Raw genomic sequence first — 18,749 nt, forward strand, 5'->3', positions numbered from 1 at the left:
ATAAAAAGTGACAACACATATTGTATATTGTGAGATAATTCCTTCCCAGGAATTACTCAAATCTCTTAAGTGACACTGTTGAGCAATTTTCCAAAATTTTAGAATGAGAACTTAAAGCTAAAACCCAATATTGCTACGGCAATTACCAATAAAATCAAAACTAAATGATAATGATTGGTCTCACTATGTATTTCCGATTCAGTTCTACTTATAATCACAACAAATCTAATATTTCAACACACTTAACGACCGAAACTCAAATCGTGAGGATGCAGTATTGCAAAATCAAATCTAACACGTTTCTAAAGGTAAAAAGGTAAGGAATTAAACAGTAAATTTTACAAAGTGTATATATAAAAATGAAACATATATGTGTATACTCACTTGACTGGAAGAGTCCACAGCCACATTCACTACATCTTCGCTAACCGGACCATGAGGAAGGCTGGGGCTGAAGGCCATGAGGTCGGCCTTGGGCGGGCCCTCCCCAGAGCACACCCGCTGCCGCCTCCGCTGCGAGCACGACCAGCTCCCCACCGCGCTCGAGCACACCAGCGCCGCCGCCGCAGCCGCCGCCGGACCCGACACGCACGCGCCCTCCGACGCCGCACCCGACGACCACCGCGCCGCCGCCCACACCAACAGCGTCAGCACCAGCAGGCTCGACACCGCGCAGATCGCCACCACCAGGTACACGTTCACGTCCACCAGCGACGACGCACCACCCAGCGCGCCCGCCGAGGCCGAGGCCGAGGCCGAGGCGCCAGCCGCCACCGATGCCCGCGACCACGACGGCGACGCCTGACCGCCGTCCACCAGCGACACCAGCACCGTGGCCGTGGCCGTGAGCGCCGGCTCGCCGTGGTCCCGCACCAGCACCACCAGCCGCTGCCGCGGAGCGTCCAGCTCGTCCAGGGCGCGCGTCGTGCTGATCTCGCCCGTGTACAGGCCCACGCGGAACGGGCAGCGCGCGCCGCCCGCAGGCGCCGCCTGCAGCTCGAACCACAGCCACGCGTTGTAGCCCGCGTCCAAGTCCACCGCGCGCACCTTGGTCACCACGTGGCCCGCGCCCGCCGACCGCGGCACCAGCTCGCTCGCAGCCACCGCCGCCCCCGCAGGCCCGCCCGAGCCGCGCGCCAGCAGCCAGGGCGCGTTGTCGTTCTCGTCCAGCACGAACACCTGCAGCGTCACGTTGCTGCCCAGCGGCGGCGCGCCCGCGTCGCGCGCGCTCACCTCCACGCGCAGCACCTCCAGCTCCTCGTGGTCCAGCGGCTGCAGCGCGTACACGCGGCCGCTCTCGCCGTGCACAGACACGTAGCTCGACAGCGCGCGCCCGCCCACGCGACGCTCCACCAGCGAGTACGACACGCGCGCGTTCTCCTGCGCGTCCGCGTCGTGCGCCGTCACCGTGAAGATGTGGCAGCCCGGCGCGTTGTTCTCCTTCACGAACACCGTGTACTCGGCCTGCGCGAACTGTGGCGCGTTGTCGTTCACGTCGGCCACCTCCACCCGCACGCTGGCGCTGGCCCAGCGCGGGGGCGAGCCCGCGTCGCGCGCTCTCACCACCACGTCGTAGCCAGACACGCTCTCGCGGTCCAGGCCGCTGTCCAGCACCAGCGAGTAGTGGTTCTTGTAGGTGGACACCAGCTTGAAGGGCACGTGGGGCTCGAGGGAGCAGGTGACCTGTCCGTTTGGGCCGGAGTCGCGGTCGGACACGCTGATGAGGGCGATGACTGTGCCCAGTGGGGCGTCCTCTTTGATGGGGAGTGACAGAGATGTTATGTAAATCTCTGGCATGTTATCATTGATATCCACCACTTTCACTGATACTTTACAGTGGCCTGACATTGGAGGGGTTCCTTTGTCAGATGCAATAATCTGAATGTCGTAGGATTTTATTTCCTCATAATCTAACTTTCCCTTAGTTCTGATTTCCCCTGTTTGGGGATCTATTTTGAACATAGCCTGTACAGTGGAGGGCACATCAGTACTGAGTGAATACAAAATCTCATTGTTAGGTCCTTCATCTGCATCCGAAGCATTTACCTTAACGACTAACGTGCCTTCTGCAAGGTTCTCCAACAACTGCACTTTGTAAACTGATTGGTCAAAAATGGGTTCGTTATCATTTACATCTAATACTGTAATGTGTATCTGAACAGTGCCCGTCAGCTCAGGCTTGCCCCCATCCGTAGCCACTAGCAACAAATTAATCTCAGCAGCTTCCTCTCTGTCCAGAGGTTTCCCCAGCACAAGAAATAGAGACTGGCTTAGGTCGTCATTCGTCTGTACATCTAGAGAGAAAATCTCACTGGGGCTGAGCCTGTAGGAGAGGAGGGCATTGACTCCGATATCTGCATCAGATGCACCCTCCAGAGGAAACCTGGAATCAAGCAGCCTCGATTCAGAAAACTGGATAGTCTTTACCGTCATAGGAAACACGGGCGCATTGTCATTGATGTCCCTCACCTCCACCTCCACGTGGAACACCTGCAGAGGACGCTCCACCAGCACCTCCAGGTGCACGCTGCACTCCGCGCTGCGCCCGCACAGCTCCTCACGGTCCATCCGAGAATTCACGAACAAGATGCCATTCTGCAGATTCACCTCCAGCAGGTCCGCGCCGCCCCTGGACGCCACCCGGAACAGGCGCGGCACCAGCTCGGCCAGCTGCAGCCCCAGGTCCTGCGCGATGCGGCCCACGAACGTGCCGTGTTTGGCCTCCTCGGGGACCGAGTAGCGCAGCTGGCCGCTCCCTGCCCGCCAGGCTGCAAAGAGCAGCAGAAGCCAGGACAGCAGGCGTGGGGTTTCAAGGCCCCTTCTCCAAGAAGCCATCATTCTAATCCTTAGAGTGTTGGTCAGATAAAAATACCACGCTTTGAGCGAATTTAAATACCCAGGTTCCTGCCCTAGTCCAGCTGCTTCCCTTACTGTTCCGTATCCGGACTAACAAAGGGTTGTGGGTGTTTGCCTTCGCAGAGAACACTTTGTGGTGGACAGCGACATCCTGTGGCTAAATGTAGTTTTTACTGTCTGTTCTGCAGATTTAAAATTAGACAATTGTTTGCTCTACACACAGCTTTCATCTTGGAAATTAACTTATTTTAAGCTCTTAAATGAATAACCATTTCCTCCTTTTCTATTGTAGTTTTTTAAAGTAACATCAAATTTACCATAAGAACCCTAGTTTATTGTACAGCATAGTAATGTTAAGTATGTTCATATTGCTGTGTATTATTCTTCTCAGTACAAGCCAAGTCACTGACTCCAACAGAGGCATCCTGTATCAGAGTGACAGTTCCGATCCCAGCTGTTCTGCTTCCGATCGAGTTCCCTGCTCATGCACCTGGGAAATCAGCGGACAAGGGTCCAAGTCCTTCGTCCCTTCTCACTGTGTGGAAATCCAGGATGAAGTTCTTGGCTCCTGGCTTCGGCCTGGTTATGACCCAGCTGCTGTAGCCATCTGGGAGTTGAACCAACAAAAGGAAGGTGCCTCTCCCCCACTCTGCTTTCAAATAAGTAAATCTTTTCTTAAAAATGTTCACATCCATAAAGCAGAAGTAAAATCTTCACTAAAGAAACGCTGACTTTTCCTAGACATTGGGTCCCAATAAGTTCTGGTTTTTAGCCCAAAACCTTAAGGTATTTATTCACACCATTTATGAAGTGTATTTTAATAATATTAATGAAACTCTAGCAGTGAACTCCAAGTAATCAGATCAGGAAAACAACATCATTTATTGACTTATACTTGGAAACATAATTACACACTAGTTTTCAGAGCTGTGTCTCAGTGCCACCATAAAGAAAATATCTCCTATTTATGATTTATTTTCCTCTCCTGGCCTTCTCCCTAGGTAGATCTTTCCCATGTTGTGGCATAATAACCAAAGTAACTTTCAGCATACACATTACCAGTTCAGTGGTTTTAAACAGAAAACAAAACAAAATCCTAAGTATTGCTCCATATGGCCCAATTTGGGTGATAAATCATTGTTGCAACCAATAGCTGTGATGATTCTCACATTTGCCAGATGAGTCACTTGTCCTTTCCTAAAGCCAGGGATTAAATTAGCTCTACCTAAATTAGCAAATTTAAACAGAAGAAGTTGGTTCTTCCAAAGGCCATGACATGGACTCTAGTTATGGAGCTTAAACTGGTTGCAGACAGCTACAGATTATTACTGCACTGTGGAGTTGTAATGAAATTGAAAATGCAGCAATTTTTATGCTACCTATGCTAACATAATTAGCATATAATGAGCATGGTTGGAACACTAAGGAATTATATTTTGAATGCAGATATTAGCTCTGAGAAACATGGGATGCTTGAAGCAAGTTTTGCAATCCAACAAGGTAACTGTTCTGGATTTTCAGAATGATTTATCTGGGGGGTATATAAGACACATTTTGATCTGTTACTCAGAGTCTCTAGTGACATAAAACCTCTCCCTCCTGAGAGAGAGAGAGAGTCAGTCAGACAGACAGAGCAACACCAGATATGCAAGTGCATTCCCCCAAGTGGGGAAAGGAAACTGGGAAGACCCTCCTCTGGCTTGACATCTCCCAATATCTATACAGAATGGACAAGTACCCCTAAAAGATATCCTCAACAAGCATTTTAGATTTCAAATAAAAACTTTGCAGATATAAATCAGGTAAAGGTCTTGAACATCCTAAATTTAGGGCAGATCATAAATCCAAGAATAACTGTCTCAGACAGGAAAAAGGAAAGCACACAGTGACTCAAGAAAGCAGAAAATGCGAAGACAAATGAGGAGTTAGGTAAAGTCGATAAATGGCCAGGATTACAGGAAGCTGCAAGAGGCAAATTTTCCTCTAGAGTCTCTGGAGGGAATATGGTCCACCTTGATTTTGGACTTCTGCACTGTAAAAAATGTTGCATTTCTCTGGTTTCAAGTCAAGCCAAAAAAGTTTGACACAATTTGTTTTATAACCCAAGGAAACTATGTAGAACCCATTGCTGAATTGTACTCTGCATCTATCAAACTCTAAATTCTATAAACACTGTATGTCTGAGCAGTCATTTTTCTACAAGAATAACATGATATAAAATTTGCTTTTCAGAAATGATCAACAATCACTTGATTACTAGCAAACTGGGGCAGTAAAACTTTCAAACTGTCAAATTTCATTACTAATGAAATAGCATTTAGGGGGAAAAATCATGCAAAAATGTTCCCAATAGGCTGCTCTGAGCAGTCCTTCTTACAAAACCCTCAGCCTGCTATTTCACAAAAGCAGTACAAAAAAGGGGGAAATGGATGCTAAACAAGAGAAAATAGAGTACCTATAACATTTGGCTTTTTATCTACTAACCTTTTTAAATAAGAAAAAGTTAGGATGTAAGAGACTTTTCCAAAGTACCTACATTTTTCGAATCTGCTAATTGGTTAGATGCCTAGATTTAAAAATGTCGATGAAATTCTATCAGTTGTGTGACCTGTTGTACTCAAGTTCTTATGTTCTCAAAACATATTCTAATTGCATTATTTTAATGGTGATAGAACTCCAACTCCAAGCATATTGCTGTGCACTCGTTCAACAACCCCTCTAAAAACAAGCACAGCTTTATTTCTTTCTCCTCTAAAGTCCTTTGCAGTTACTAGAGACTTCCTATGCCAGCTTTTGTCCACACATTGATTAAAATTCCCAGAACACATTGACTTCAAGGCATTTCAATATCAGCCCACATTTCCGCAACTGCTGTCACAGGAAAAGACAGTGACAGCACACTTGTACTGGCAGCTACATTTGCTGTTTAGAATGGACAACATCATGGCACATTTCAATGGTCACCTCAGAGCAATAGTAAAGTTAAATTGTCAAACAAGAGCAAGGGAGCCACAGAAAGAACAGATGGAAAAGTAAGAAAGTAACAGCTACTCTATGTCAATGAGTGGATTCTTTAAGGACCTCATACTGCTTGGAGTGGCAAGATTGGCAGCGATTCATAACTATTGAAATATCAAAACCACTTGAGCAAGAACCTCAGAGCATACCCTACATCCGGGACCTGGGGAGGGTGGGAAATTGGGTGGGCCTTCTCCCTTAATACCCCCTTTAAACATGAAGGAAACAATATGGAAAAAATGATAGTCTTATCCCCCCCCAAAGAAAGTAACAGCTACTTCTGTCCAATGTGATTGTTTTCCTGCCTAACTCCCCTCCTGCCTCATAACGGGGAGTTCTGCTTTTATTTGCTTTTCAACCAAATAAACATTTCTGTGGTATTTATTGGAAATATTTTGACTTTTCCATATACCAGTCAAATCTTAGGTTCTTGCATATTGAGCATAAAAACTCAAAGTTATGAAACAAATGGAACCCACAACTGTGACTTTGAATTTGAAAAAGGAGAGTAGTAAAGTAAAATACTTAGTTCGTCTTCATAAAAGTAAGAAAAAGATGGACATTTGGCACAACGCTTACACCCTGTTTTGGGACCTGGTGGCTAAAATCCTCATGTTTGCATCCATTGGTTTTCCACATGGATGCTGGTTCATTTCCAATCCAACTGCTCCCCTTCTAATCCAGCTCCCTGCTTGTGGCCTGGGAAAGCAGTAGACGACGGCCCAAAGCCTTGAGACTCTATACTTGCGATGGGTCCCCAGAAGTTCCTGGCGCCTGGCTTTGGATTGGTACAGCTCCCACTATTCTGGCCATTTGGGGAGTGAACCAGTGAACGAAAGATCTTTCTCTCTGTATCACCTTCTTTTCATGAATCTAATCTGCCTTTCCAATAAAAATTAAGGGAATTTTTTTTAAAACATACTTTTGTAAAAAAAAATTCCCATTATAAGCTACCTTAAATCTTTTACAAAAGGAAATGAATCCATAAATTTTTAGATATCCTTAGAAAATTATGGGAAAAATAGTTTATTCATAATACTGAACTTTGTTCTCCGAGCCTCAGTGTCTTCTCCCATAAAGCATTCCCCTACAAAATCCTTGGAAGAGTTCAATGGAACAAAACTAAAGGGTGAGTAAATGAAAGGTGCTCAACCCTAAGTGGGTCCTCTTGGCTTTTTTTTTTTAAGTTCATTTGAAAATCAGAGAGAGAGAAACAGACAGAGAATATCTTACACCCACTGGCTCACTCTACAAATGGCCACAACTGCCGAGTCTGGACAAAACAGAAGCCAGAAGCTACACACTCCATCCAGGTCTCCCATGTGGGTGACAGAAGCCCAAGATCCAGTCACCTTCTGCTCTTTTTTTGTTTTTAAGATTTATTTTATTTTTATTGGAAAGGCGGATATACAGAGAGGAAGATCTTACATCCGATGATTCACTCCCCAAGTGAGTGCAACGGCCTATGTCCTCGACTGCTTTCCTGGGCCACAGACAGGGAGCTGGATGGGAAGCAGGGCTGCCGGGATTAGAACTGGTGCCCATAAGGGATCCCGGCCATGCAAGGCGAGGACCTTAACCACTGCACCACCGCGCAGGGCCCCACCTTCTGCTCTAATCCTGGCACACTAACAGGACGCTGATGGGAAGGGAAGCAGCTGGACTCCAACTTGTATCAGATTCCAGTGTGGCAGGCATCTCTTGAAGCACTGAGCCACAAAGCCATGCTCCTAAGTGGATCTTCTATATAACAATTCCTGTAGTACTAATCCTTCCAGATCAAGGTAAACTTAGGGTCAACATATGTAATTCATCATGAAAATGAAGTGCTTCTATGCTTTAATGCAAAAATTTTAAAATATCATTAAAATAAATACATTTTCAGTCCTACATACTTAAAACTATCCTGTGTTTTGATTCCTTGAATCCTAACAATGTAGAGGAGAGGAAGATGGTTACCTTGCCTACATCGATAGACCCAGATCTTGACCTCCAACCAGCAATATTCAAGTAAAAATTAAACCTGAATTCTCCAGTGTTTGACAACATTGAGATCTTGAGTTATTTATGACTAACACACAAGAAAATAAGATATTTTAAGAAGTATTCAAACACTTAAATAGAGGAACACGAAAGTTTCTGTTTTCTTACTACTTCCACTGAGGATGAAAGTGCAATTGATTGCTTAGCTACGATAAACACAAAGGTTTGATTCATTGTTAGAGAACACCTGGAATCTGTAAAATTTCTTATCCATATTTAGAAATCAGATTACTCAAATATATATATAAATGAAATTGAACTCAAAGCAGAATTAAAGGACTTACATTACCGGAAAGATCCAGATTTCCTTGTGGATGTTCACTTGCTTCAGCTGTGTTGATGCTGGGAGACAAGCCAGGACTGAAGGCCATGAGGTCGGCCTTGGGCGGGCCCTCCCCAGAGCACACCCGCTGCCGCCTCCGCTGCGAGCACGACCAGCTCCCCACCGCGCTCGAGCACACCAGCGCCGCCGCCGCAGCCGCCGCCGGACCCGACACGCACGCGCCCTCCGACGCCGCACCCGACGACCACCGCGCCGCCGCCCACACCAACAGCGTCAGCACCAGCAGGCTCGACACCGCGCAGATCGCCACCACCAGGTACACGTTCACGTCCACCAGCGACGACGCACCACCCAGCGCGCCCGCCGAGGCCGAGGCCGAGGCCGAGGCGCCAGCCGCCACCGATGCCCGCGACCACGACGGCGACGCCTGACCGCCGTCCACCAGCGACACCAGCACCGTGGCCGTGGCCGTGAGCGCCGGCTCGCCGTGGTCCCGCACCAGCACCACCAGCCGCTGCCGCGGAGCGTCCAGCTCGTCCAGGGCGCGCGTCGTGCTGATCTCGCCCGTGTACAGGCCCACGCGGAACGGGCAGCGCGCGCCGCCCGCAGGCGCCGCCTGCAGCTCGAACCACAGCCACGCGTTGTAGCCCGCGTCCAAGTCCACCGCGCGCACCTTGGTCACCACGTGGCCCGCGCCCGCCGACCGCGGCACCAGCTCGCTCGCAGCCACCGCCGCCCCCGCAGGCCCGCCCGAGCCGCGCGCCAGCAGCCAGGGCGCGTTGTCGTTCTCGTCCAGCACGAACACCTGCAGCGTCACGTTGCTGCCCAGCGGCGGCGCGCCCGCGTCGCGCGCGCTCACCTCCACGCGCAGCACCTCCAGCTCCTCGTGGTCCAGCGGCTGCAGCGCGTACACGCGGCCGCTCTCGCCGTGCACAGACACGTAGCTCGACAGCGCGCGCCCGCCCACGCGACGCTCCACCAGCGAGTACGACACGCGCGCGTTCTCCTGCGCGTCCGCGTCGTGCGCCGTCACCGTGAAGATGTGGCAGCCCGGCGCGTTGTTCTCCTTCACGAACACCGTGTACTCGGCCTGCGCGAACTGCGGCGCGTTGTCGTTCACGTCGGCCACCTCCACCCGCACGCTGGCGCTGGCCCAGCGCGGGGGCGAGCCCGCGTCGCGCGCTCTCACCACCACGTCGTAGCCAGACACGCTCTCGCGGTCCAGGCCGCTGTCCAGCACCAGCGAGTAGTGGTTCTTGTAGGTGGACACCAGCTTGAAGGGCACGTGGGGCTCGAGGGAGCAGGTGACCTGTCCGTTTGGGCCGGAGTCGCGGTCGGACACGCTGATGAGGGCGATGACTGTGCCCAGTGGGGCGTCCTCCTTGACAGGCAGGAAAAGTGAGGTGATGGTCAGTTCCGGAGTGTTGTCATTCACGTCCAGCAGTTTCACTATTACTTTGCAATGTCCAGTCAGGGGAAATGCACTTCTATCCACAGCATCAACATTAATTTCATACAAATTGTCCTCTTCATAGTCCAAGTGTCCCCTCACTCTTATTTCGCCACTCTCAGAATTAATTACAAACTTAGATTTTACTTCCTCAATCACAAGGTTACTAATGAAATAGTCAATTTCCTTATTGATGCCTTCATCTGCATCTGAGGCGTTTAGTTTAATCACTAATGTTCCATTGGGAGTATTTTCCAACAGCCTGACGTTATAAACAGATTTATCGAATTCTGGAGCGTTGTCATTGGCATCCAGCACACTGACCAATAACTGAACGGTTCCTGTGAGTTCGGGTCTCCCTCCATCCACTGCAGTCAGTAATAAACGATGTTCTTGGGTTTCTTCTCTATCTAAAGGTTTCTTCAACACCAGCTTTAACACGTTGGTCCCTTCTTCATTCGATTTAACATCCAAGTCAAAATACTCATTGGAGTTTAGTTTGTACCTCAGCTCTGCATTGGCTCCGATATCCAAGTCCGACGCGCCCTCCACTGGAAACTGAGAATCCGGCAGCCTTGACTCTAAAATAAACAATGTCTGTTCTGGCCTGGAGAACGCGGGCGCATTGTCATTGATGTCCCTCACCTCCACCTCCACGTGGAACACCTGCAGAGGACGCTCCACCAGCACCTCCAGGTGCACGCTGCACTCCGCGCTGCGCCCGCACAGCTCCTCACGGTCCATCCGAGAATTCACGAACAAGATGCCATTCTGCAGATTCACCTCCAGCAGGTCCGCGCCGCCCCTGGACGCCACCCGGAACAGGCGCGGCACCAGCTCGGCCAGCTGCAGCCCCAGGTCCTGCGCGATGCGGCCCACGAACGTGCCGTGTTTGGCCTCCTCGGGGACCGAGTAGCGCAGCTGGCCGCTCCCTGCCCGCCAGGCTGCAAAGAGCAGCAGAAGCCAGAGCAGCAGGCGCGGAACTTCAGAACCTGCTCTGTGAAAATACAGCATCGCCACCTTGTCCCAATTCTTAAAGCGCTACTGCATCGACACACTGTATCATTTGAATTCTTAATTCTCAGTGTTTAAGTACATCTTTTATTCGCTCACCTTTCGGAGCTTCTGAAGCCGAGTCCAAAATGGCAGCGCTTTTATTCCAAAGGACAGCAAACTATTCTTGACGTTGAGAGGCGTGCTGGGAAAGAAATTTTTGGTGTCTAGCGACACCATGTGGCCGAATGGGTGTTTTACCTTGTTTCCCTTTAATTCTATTTAGCAACTATTTTCCAACTTCAGAAACACGATTCTTATGATCCCTTATACCCTCATCTCTATTTAAAACACATAACTTAAATCTCTTACATCAGTGTAAGTGCGTCATTTAAACCCAAAGCCTCTGAACTCACAAAATTCCAATCCTTACTAGGATGAGTTTTATTATTCTCTTTTATATGAGGAATGTCTTTCCATCCCTACATGGGCAAAAAAAAATTATAGTGCTTGCTAAGTGGTTTTTTTTGCTCATCTAATTTCACCTTGATGAAAATCGATTTGTCTATGACATCTACATTTTGTTTACATAAACTACAAAAACGAGATATTAATTTCCTAGAAACCAAAAGCTTGGTAAAAGATTTTTGGAAAATATCTTGACACTGTTTCCAAATTGGAAACATTTAGGAAGCATTTCTTCAAATTTTTGTTGCTGTGTATCTTTGTTCTAATACTGTAAGTGAAATCCTACTGCTGTCTATAGAATGTGGTATATCACAAAATGTCTAAGTGCTGATATAAATAATCATGTGAAAAAGAATATCATTTTATTAACCAGGCTATTTAATCATTTCCAGTGCCTTTCAATCTTGCAATGCATGGTATTATTTGTATTTAACTCGTAAATACAGAAATCTTCAGAAATCTTTGGCTTTAAAAAAAAGCCAAAAGAAAATGTCAATAACTTTTCCATTGAAGAAGTATTTCACATTCTTCTAATAAAAAACTCTCTATAATTCCTAAAATATTCCAGTATCTTCCTTACCTCTGATAATATGGGCCAAAACATCAACAAATTTATACTGGGTACTTTTCCAGTTAAAATACAGATTAAAAGTAATAAATTGCCAGAAAACGAAAAATAATTAAAATTCACTTTGTTTCAGTATTCAGGATTGTAAGGTAAAGAAATAAGATAATAATGTCACAAACTGGATTCTTATATACAATTGAAAAATGTAATAATCATTGCCTTTGTGTTTTGTAGGATTCTAATATATCTCATAATTCCTATGCACCCCCCAATTTGGGGTTATTTAAACATTAATCACTTAAAACTATTTGCCCATCTGTTATAATGTGATAATTTTTAATTATTTTAATACACAGTGATTGAAAAACAAAGAAGATGATAATATTTTGATAATAACATCAGCTGATACACCTACTTTCTGGTATAAAACAATTATTTTTCTGAGCTCTAGGGCTATAGTATAACTTATAGCACCAAGACACACAAAACAAATGAAGATTCTTTTGTAAGAATATTGGATGTGAGGGCAATCTGGCTGCGACATCTGTCACCCCATTGATCCCCAGGGTTGATTCGGCCGATCTAGCTAGTAAGGCGGGTGTCCCTCCCTCACCGCTCCATGTGCGTCCCTCCCGAAACCGGTCTTCGGTCAAGGGTATATGAGTAGCTGCGCTCCCCTGCTAGAACCTCCAAACAACCTCTCAAGAATATTAAATATTGGGTCCAGCACGGTGGACAAGTAGTCAAAGTCCTCACCTTGAATGCCCTGGGATCCCTTATGGGTGTTGGTTTTAATCCTGGCACCTCTACTTCCCACCCAGCTCCCTGCTTGTGGCCCAGCAAAGCAGTTGAGGACAGCCCAAAGCCTTGGGACCCTGCACCCTTGTGGGAGACCTGGAGGAAGTTCCGGGCTCCAGGCTTCGGATCAGGATCGGCACAGTACCAGCCAGCCGTTGCATTCACTTGGGGAGTGAATCATTGAATGGAAGATCTTCCTCTTTGTCTCTCCTCCTCTCTGTATATCTGACCTTGCAATAGAAATAAATAAATCTTGTAAAAATAATAATAAATAATCACTTCTATCTGAGCTTCTTCCGGGTCTCTCACATGGGTGCAGAGTCCAAGGCTTTGGGTTATCCTTGACTGCTTTCCCAGGCCCCAAGTAGGGAGCTGGATGGCAGGTGGGGCCACCAGGACATGAACCCGCGGCCATATAAAATTCTGACACATGCAAGGTGAGGATTCTAGCCACTAGGCTATCACACTGGGCCCAGTTTTAACAATTTTAAAATTAAAATAATACTAAATATATTTTCTGAACATACTGGAATGAAACTAGGTGTCACTCAGAAGAGGAATACTAAACTATACAAATATGAGGAAATTAAACATCAAACTTTTGAACAACCAATAAGCCAAAGAGAACGTAGAAAATATATCAAGATAAATAAAAATAAAGTCCAAGGAAAACAAAACTTACAGAATGCAACAAAAAAGTAAAGAAATAAGTTTATACTGAAAAATATCTGCATTAAAAAGACTTCAAATATACAAACTAGTTATTCCTTAAAGAACTAGAAGAAAATAACTAAAAGAGCCAAGGCAAAAGAAATAAATAAATGTTAAAGAATAAATAAAATACAAAAGAGAAAAATAACGAGAAAAAATAAACAAAAAATTTTACCAATCAACAAAATCAACAGGCCCTTAGACAAAACAGAGAAGACACAAAGAAATAAAACCAAATAAATCAGTGGAGTCAATACTGCAAAAGGAGCATAATTAGTGAAGTTACAGAATAAGTATTATGAAACAACAATGAACAATTATAAGCTAACAAATTATGTAATCTGGGCCTGGCGGTGTGCCCTAGTGGCTAAAGTCCTCACTTTGAACGCACCAGGATCCCATATGGTCGCTGGTTCTAATCCTGGCAGCTCCACTTCCTCTCTATCTCTCCTCCTCTCTGTATATCTGACTTTGTAATAACAATAAAATAAATCTTTTTTTAAAATTATGTAATCTAGAAAAATTGATAAATTATTGGAAATAAACAATGTATAAAGGTTGAACCTGAACAAATTGTAATTACTGAAGAGATTGTACAGGTAAAAACAAATAAGCTCTACACTCATGCATACAAACACACATGCACATACACACACATCAGATGCTTTACTAGAGAATTCTACTGAACATGTAGGGAAGAAAAATACCTAAAAGTTTCAAAAAGTTAAATGTTGAGTACTCAAAAGCATCTTTAAGGATCCAAAAAAATATATATAACAGGATTTTTTATTGGAAAGGTAGATTTATACAGAGGGGAGACAGAAGGAATAAACTTCCATCCACTGGTTCATTCCGCAAATGGCCACAATAGCTGGAGCTGAACCAATCCAAAAAAGAAGGAACTTATACCAGGTCTCCATTGCAGATGCAGGGTCCCAAGGCTTTGGGTCATCCTCCAAAGCTTTCCCAGGGGGCTCCATGGGAAATGAAAAAAACAGGGAAACAAACCGGCCAGAGATTGGGAAAGGAGAATTACAACGGAACGATTGTGCCAAGCCCAAAAAGACAAAGTTGCCAAAATTGCCAGAAGAAAAAATCAATAACAACAAAATGGAAGCACAACATTATGGCAATATAGGAAGGAAATACAGGGTTGTGTGTGTGTGTGTTTTTTTAACAAATAGGAAGTCATAGAGCCAATGAAAATAGAAGGATACTCCTAATCATTTAAGTTGCAGAAAAAGAGGTATGGAAACATAAGTCAGACCCAAAAAATGGGAAATATGGAAGTCCTTAAGTCACAGAAACAATAAAAACCACTCATACAGCTGTGAACAAATAAAATGCTTAAGAAAACTGGTTCTAAAGCTAAGTATATTCACTTATGTCATGTACACAATGCAAAATTAGGAGTAAATCTGTGCGTAAATGCAGAATTCGTTTATGAAATAGATATTATTTCAACTGATATTTAACGTCACTGGCCAAAACTCTTAAACACAAGAAAAATAACTTGCAGTATATTAAACAAAATTAAAACAGAATTAAGTAATTACAAATAAGAGTAAGCAATGAGGAGAGAAAAAAGATGCAGAAACAAATGCACATGCAACGCAGTTTGTGTAATTCTCTTTAAAGTCAGAAAACATGCCAGGTAAACCAAAATTATAAAAGCCAAACGTGCAGACAGACTTAAAAAGAAATTTAAAAAAAATTCAGAAAGCAGAGGAAATGTTGAACGGCATGAAGGTTGATAAAAAGGTTAGCAGTTTTATACAGCTGACAGATCCTAGGATATCCATGCATCTTTTCCGTTCTGACTACTATTTATACTAAAAGGTTTTCGTCCAAGTAAACTGTGTTTAAACATAACCTGTATTGATCCATTCAACACAAACTGCCTTAAAAACCTGCAGTATTACGAACCTCTATTAAATAATGCAACACTGAACGAGGGAAAAGACACACCTGATTTTCTAAAAGATCATACTAAACGACATTAGAAAAAACAGACATCGAGAATTACAAGCCTCCCCAAAAAGAGTCAGAGATACTCAACTACGAAGATTAGAGAAAAGCACCTTAAGGTGACCTTAGACACAAATTCCGTCAACTAACCTTTGCATTGGAATCCTCAGTTCCCGGATGCTGAACTTCTTTCTCTCCAGACTCAGGTAAACAAGGGCTGAAGGCCATGAGGTCGGCCTTGGGCGGGCCCTCCCCAGAGCACACCCGCTGCCGCCTCCGCTGCGAGCACGACCAGCTCCCCACCGCGCTCGAGCACACCAGCGCCGCCGCCGCAGCCGCCGCCGGACCCGACACGCACGCGCCCTCCGACGCCGCACCCGACGACCACCGCGCCGCCGCCCACACCAACAGCGTCAGCACCAGCAGGCTCGACACCGCGCAGATCGCCACCACCAGGTACACGTTCACGTCCACCAGCGACGACGCACCACCCAGCGCGCCCGCCGAGGCCGAGGCCGAGGCCGAGGCCGAGGCGCCAGCCGCCACCGATGCCCGCGACCACGACGGCGACGCCTGACCGCCGTCCACCAGCGACACCAGCACCGTGGCCGTGGCCGTGAGCGCCGGCTCGCCGTGGTCCCGCACCAGCACCACCAGCCGCTGCCGCGGAGCGTCCAGCTCGTCCAGGGCGCGCGTCGTGCTGATCTCGCCCGTGTACAGGCCCACGCGGAACGGGCAGCGCGCGCCGCCCGCAGGCGCCGCCTGCAGCTCGAACCACAGCCACGCGTTGTAGCCCGCGTCCAAGTCCACCGCGCGCACCTTGGTCACCACGTGGCCCGCGCCCGCCGACCGCGGCACCAGCTCGCTCGCAGCCACCGCCGCCCCCGCAGGCCCGCCCGAGCCGCGCGCCAGCAGCCAGGGCGCGTTGTCGTTCTCGTCCAGCACGAACACCTGCAGCGTCACGTTGCTGCCCAGCGGCGGCGCGCCCGCGTCGCGCGCGCTCACCTCCACGCGCAGCACCTCCAGCTCCTCGTGGTCCAGCGGCTGCAGCGCGTACACGCGGCCGCTCTCGCCGTGCACAGACACGTAGCTCGACAGCGCGCGCCCGCCCACGCGACGCTCCACCAGCGAGTACGACACGCGCGCGTTCTCCTGCGCGTCCGCGTCGTGCGCCGTCACCGTGAAGATGTGGCAGCCCGGCGCGTTGTTCTCCTTCACGAACACCGTGTACTCGGCCTGCGCGAACTGTGGCGCGTTGTCGTTCACGTCGGCCACCTCCACCCGCACGCTGGCGCTGGCCCAGCGCGGGGGCGAGCCCGCGTCGCGCGCTCTCACCACCACGTCGTAGCCAGACACGCTCTCGCGGTCCAGGCCGCTGTCCAGCACCAGCGAGTAGTGGTTCTTGTAGGTGGACACCAGCTTGAAGGGCACGTGGGGCTCGAGGGAGCAGGTGACCTGTCCGTTTGGGCCGGAGTCGCGGTCGGACACGCTGATGAGGGCGATGACTGTGCCCAGTGGGGCGTCCTCTTTGATGGGGAGTGTCATTGACTTGAATTCCAACTCAGGAGCATTATCGTTGATGTCGTCTATTTCCACAATGATTCTGCAATGACCAGAGAGTGGAGGCTGTCCTTTGTCTGTGCCCTCCACAAGAATTTCAAAGGATCTGTTTTCCTCATAATCTATAGTTCCTTTTACTACGATTTTCCCAGTATTTGGGTCTATTTGGAACCTCGACTTCAGGTCTTGTGAAATATCGGGTGAGAATGAATAAATAATGTTCCCATTTGATCCTTCATCTGAGTCTGATGCGTTAAGTTGAATAATCAAGGTCTCTTTGGGAACATTTTCTGGTAATTTCACCACGTAGAGGTCTCTGTCGAAAATCGGGGCGTTGTCATTAGCATCCAAGATTGTGATGACCAACTCAACGGTGCCGGTCAGCTCCGGCTTGCCCCCATCAGCGACAGTTAACACTAAAAAAATTACCGGAGTTTCCTCTCGATCTAAGGGTTTGAGTAATACAAGCCCAAGACTTTGCCCTCGCTCCTTACCAGATTGCTTTTCCAGCGAAAAATACTCACTGGGGCTCAGACTGTAGGTCAGCTGAGCGTTCTGACCGATATCTGCATCAGATGCTCCCTCTAGTGGAATTCGAGTGTCAAGGGGCCTGGACTCTGCGATGGACAGATTCTTCCGTGTCGCTGGAAACGCGGGCGCATTGTCATTGATGTCCCTCACCTCCACCTCCACGTGGAACACCTGCAGAGGACGCTCCACCAGCACCTCCAGGTGCACGCTGCACTCCGCGCTGCGCCCGCACAGCTCCTCACGGTCCATCCGAGAATTCACGAACAAGATGCCATTCTGCAGATTCACCTCCAGCAGGTCCGCGCCGCCCCTGGACGCCACCCGGAACAGGCGCGGCACCAGCTCGGCCAGCTGCAGCCCCAGGTCCTGCGCGATGCGGCCCACGAACGTGCCGTGTTTGGCTTCCTCGGGGACCGAGTAGCGCAGCTGGCCGCTCCCTGCCTGCCAGGCTGCGAGCAGCAGAAGCCAGGACAGCAGACATTTGGATTCCTGTCGTCTTGCCCAGGAATATTCCATCTTATGAGCACAGCGATTGCTTCTTTCTTCAGAACCAGTCTCAAAAATCAGCAGCAATCTTCAGTTCGGTCAATCCAAAGCTGATGCATCCTCCATTACCCCGACTCCAGCTTCTCTCCAGAAAGAATTGATGGAATTGTCCGTTTATTATGGCTTACCTCAGATTTATCTCATGGTAAAGAGCGACATCAAGTGGCTCTAAACTGTAAGTATCTGTTCTAGCCATCCACATTGTAAGTGCTGGGCTTGATCTTTTCATCTGATGCTATTTTTTTCCTCTCGTTTTGTGTAAATTACGTGCACATTTTTGCCAGTGATTGGTTTAATGTAATCCTTACTTCACCCCAAGAGCAACTTTTACTTAAGCAAAAATCTCTTTTTAGAAAAAAAAATTTGGAGTTGTAACTGCAGTTAATATACAGTTTGTCAACGTACAGTTCCAGACTGCTGATGAGAAAAAACCATGTTTGACTCCTTGAATTCCTGAGGATACTGGCGGTTGTCAGTAATGCTGACACCCTCTTCAATCTCAGATTTGTATTACTTGTATTGATATGAGTGCACCACAAGTGTCTAGGAAAGCTCTAAGTTCACAAGCAGGTGATGCAAAAAGGAAATTGCAAATGTTTTTAAAAGATATCAAATACCGTTTTTCACCACAGGACTTAAAGTCCAAGAGAAGTTTATTTCTTTGTCTTTTGAAATAAAGGTTTAACAAGGATTAGAAAGTTGTTACCAACAGCTTGTGTAGAAAAGTGTCCCAAGTATCTCTTTCACTGTAATTCATTTATTTCCCATGAGCAAGGGTAATATGCCCTCCTTTTTAAGGATCCATTTTGTTTGTTGGAAAAGTAGAGGGATGGGAAGAGGAAGGAGACAGAAAGAAAGGTATCTTCCATACACCTGGTTCACTCATGCAAATGACTGCAATGTTTTGTGGTAGGGAGCCCAAAAACTCCATCTGGGTCTCTCACTTGGGGGAATCC

At 47.5% G+C, this 18,749-nt stretch overlaps 3 protein-coding genes across 3 annotated transcripts; all 3 read right to left on the reverse strand.

Moving 5' to 3' along the window:
* Nucleotides 1–242: 242 nt before the first annotated feature.
* LOC121152203 (protocadherin alpha-2-like) lies at nucleotides 243–8,091 on the reverse strand. Its single transcript, XM_040974140.1, is given in 4 exon segments — nucleotides 243–302; nucleotides 385–2,753; nucleotides 2,756–2,768; nucleotides 8,026–8,091. Coding segments are annotated over 4 exon segments (2,508 nt in total).
* An 86-nt stretch (nucleotides 8,092–8,177) lies between these two features.
* LOC121152211 (protocadherin alpha-5-like) lies at nucleotides 8,178–10,664 on the reverse strand. Its single transcript, XM_040974152.1, has one exon. The coding sequence runs from the start codon at nucleotides 10,662–10,664 to the stop codon at nucleotides 8,178–8,180; it is 2,487 nt and encodes an 828-aa protein (XP_040830086.1).
* Nucleotides 10,665–15,297: 4,633 nt separating this feature from the next.
* On the reverse strand, nucleotides 15,298–17,769 carry LOC121153053 (protocadherin alpha-4-like). The gene has a single exon (XM_040975475.1). It carries the CDS (start codon nucleotides 17,761–17,763, stop codon nucleotides 15,298–15,300), a length of 2,466 nt encoding a protein of 821 aa, XP_040831409.1. The 5' UTR covers nucleotides 17,764–17,769.
* Nucleotides 17,770–18,749: the final 980 nt, after the last annotated feature.

The sequence above is a fragment of the Ochotona curzoniae genome, unplaced genomic scaffold (assembly GCF_017591425.1).
Source record: "Ochotona curzoniae isolate NIBS_2020 unplaced genomic scaffold, NIBS_Ocur_1.0 contig_1, whole genome shotgun sequence".
NCBI lineage: Eukaryota > Metazoa > Chordata > Mammalia > Lagomorpha > Ochotonidae > Ochotona > Ochotona curzoniae.

Excerpts from the sequence above, each read along its gene's own strand:
- LOC121153053 (XM_040975475.1), bottom strand. The coding sequence starts at position 17,763 with ATGGAATATTCCTGGGCAAGACGACAGGAATCCAAATGTCTGCTGTCC.
- LOC121152211 (XM_040974152.1), bottom strand. The coding sequence starts at position 10,664 with ATGCTGTATTTTCACAGAGCAGGTTCTGAAGTTCCGCGCCTGCTGCTC.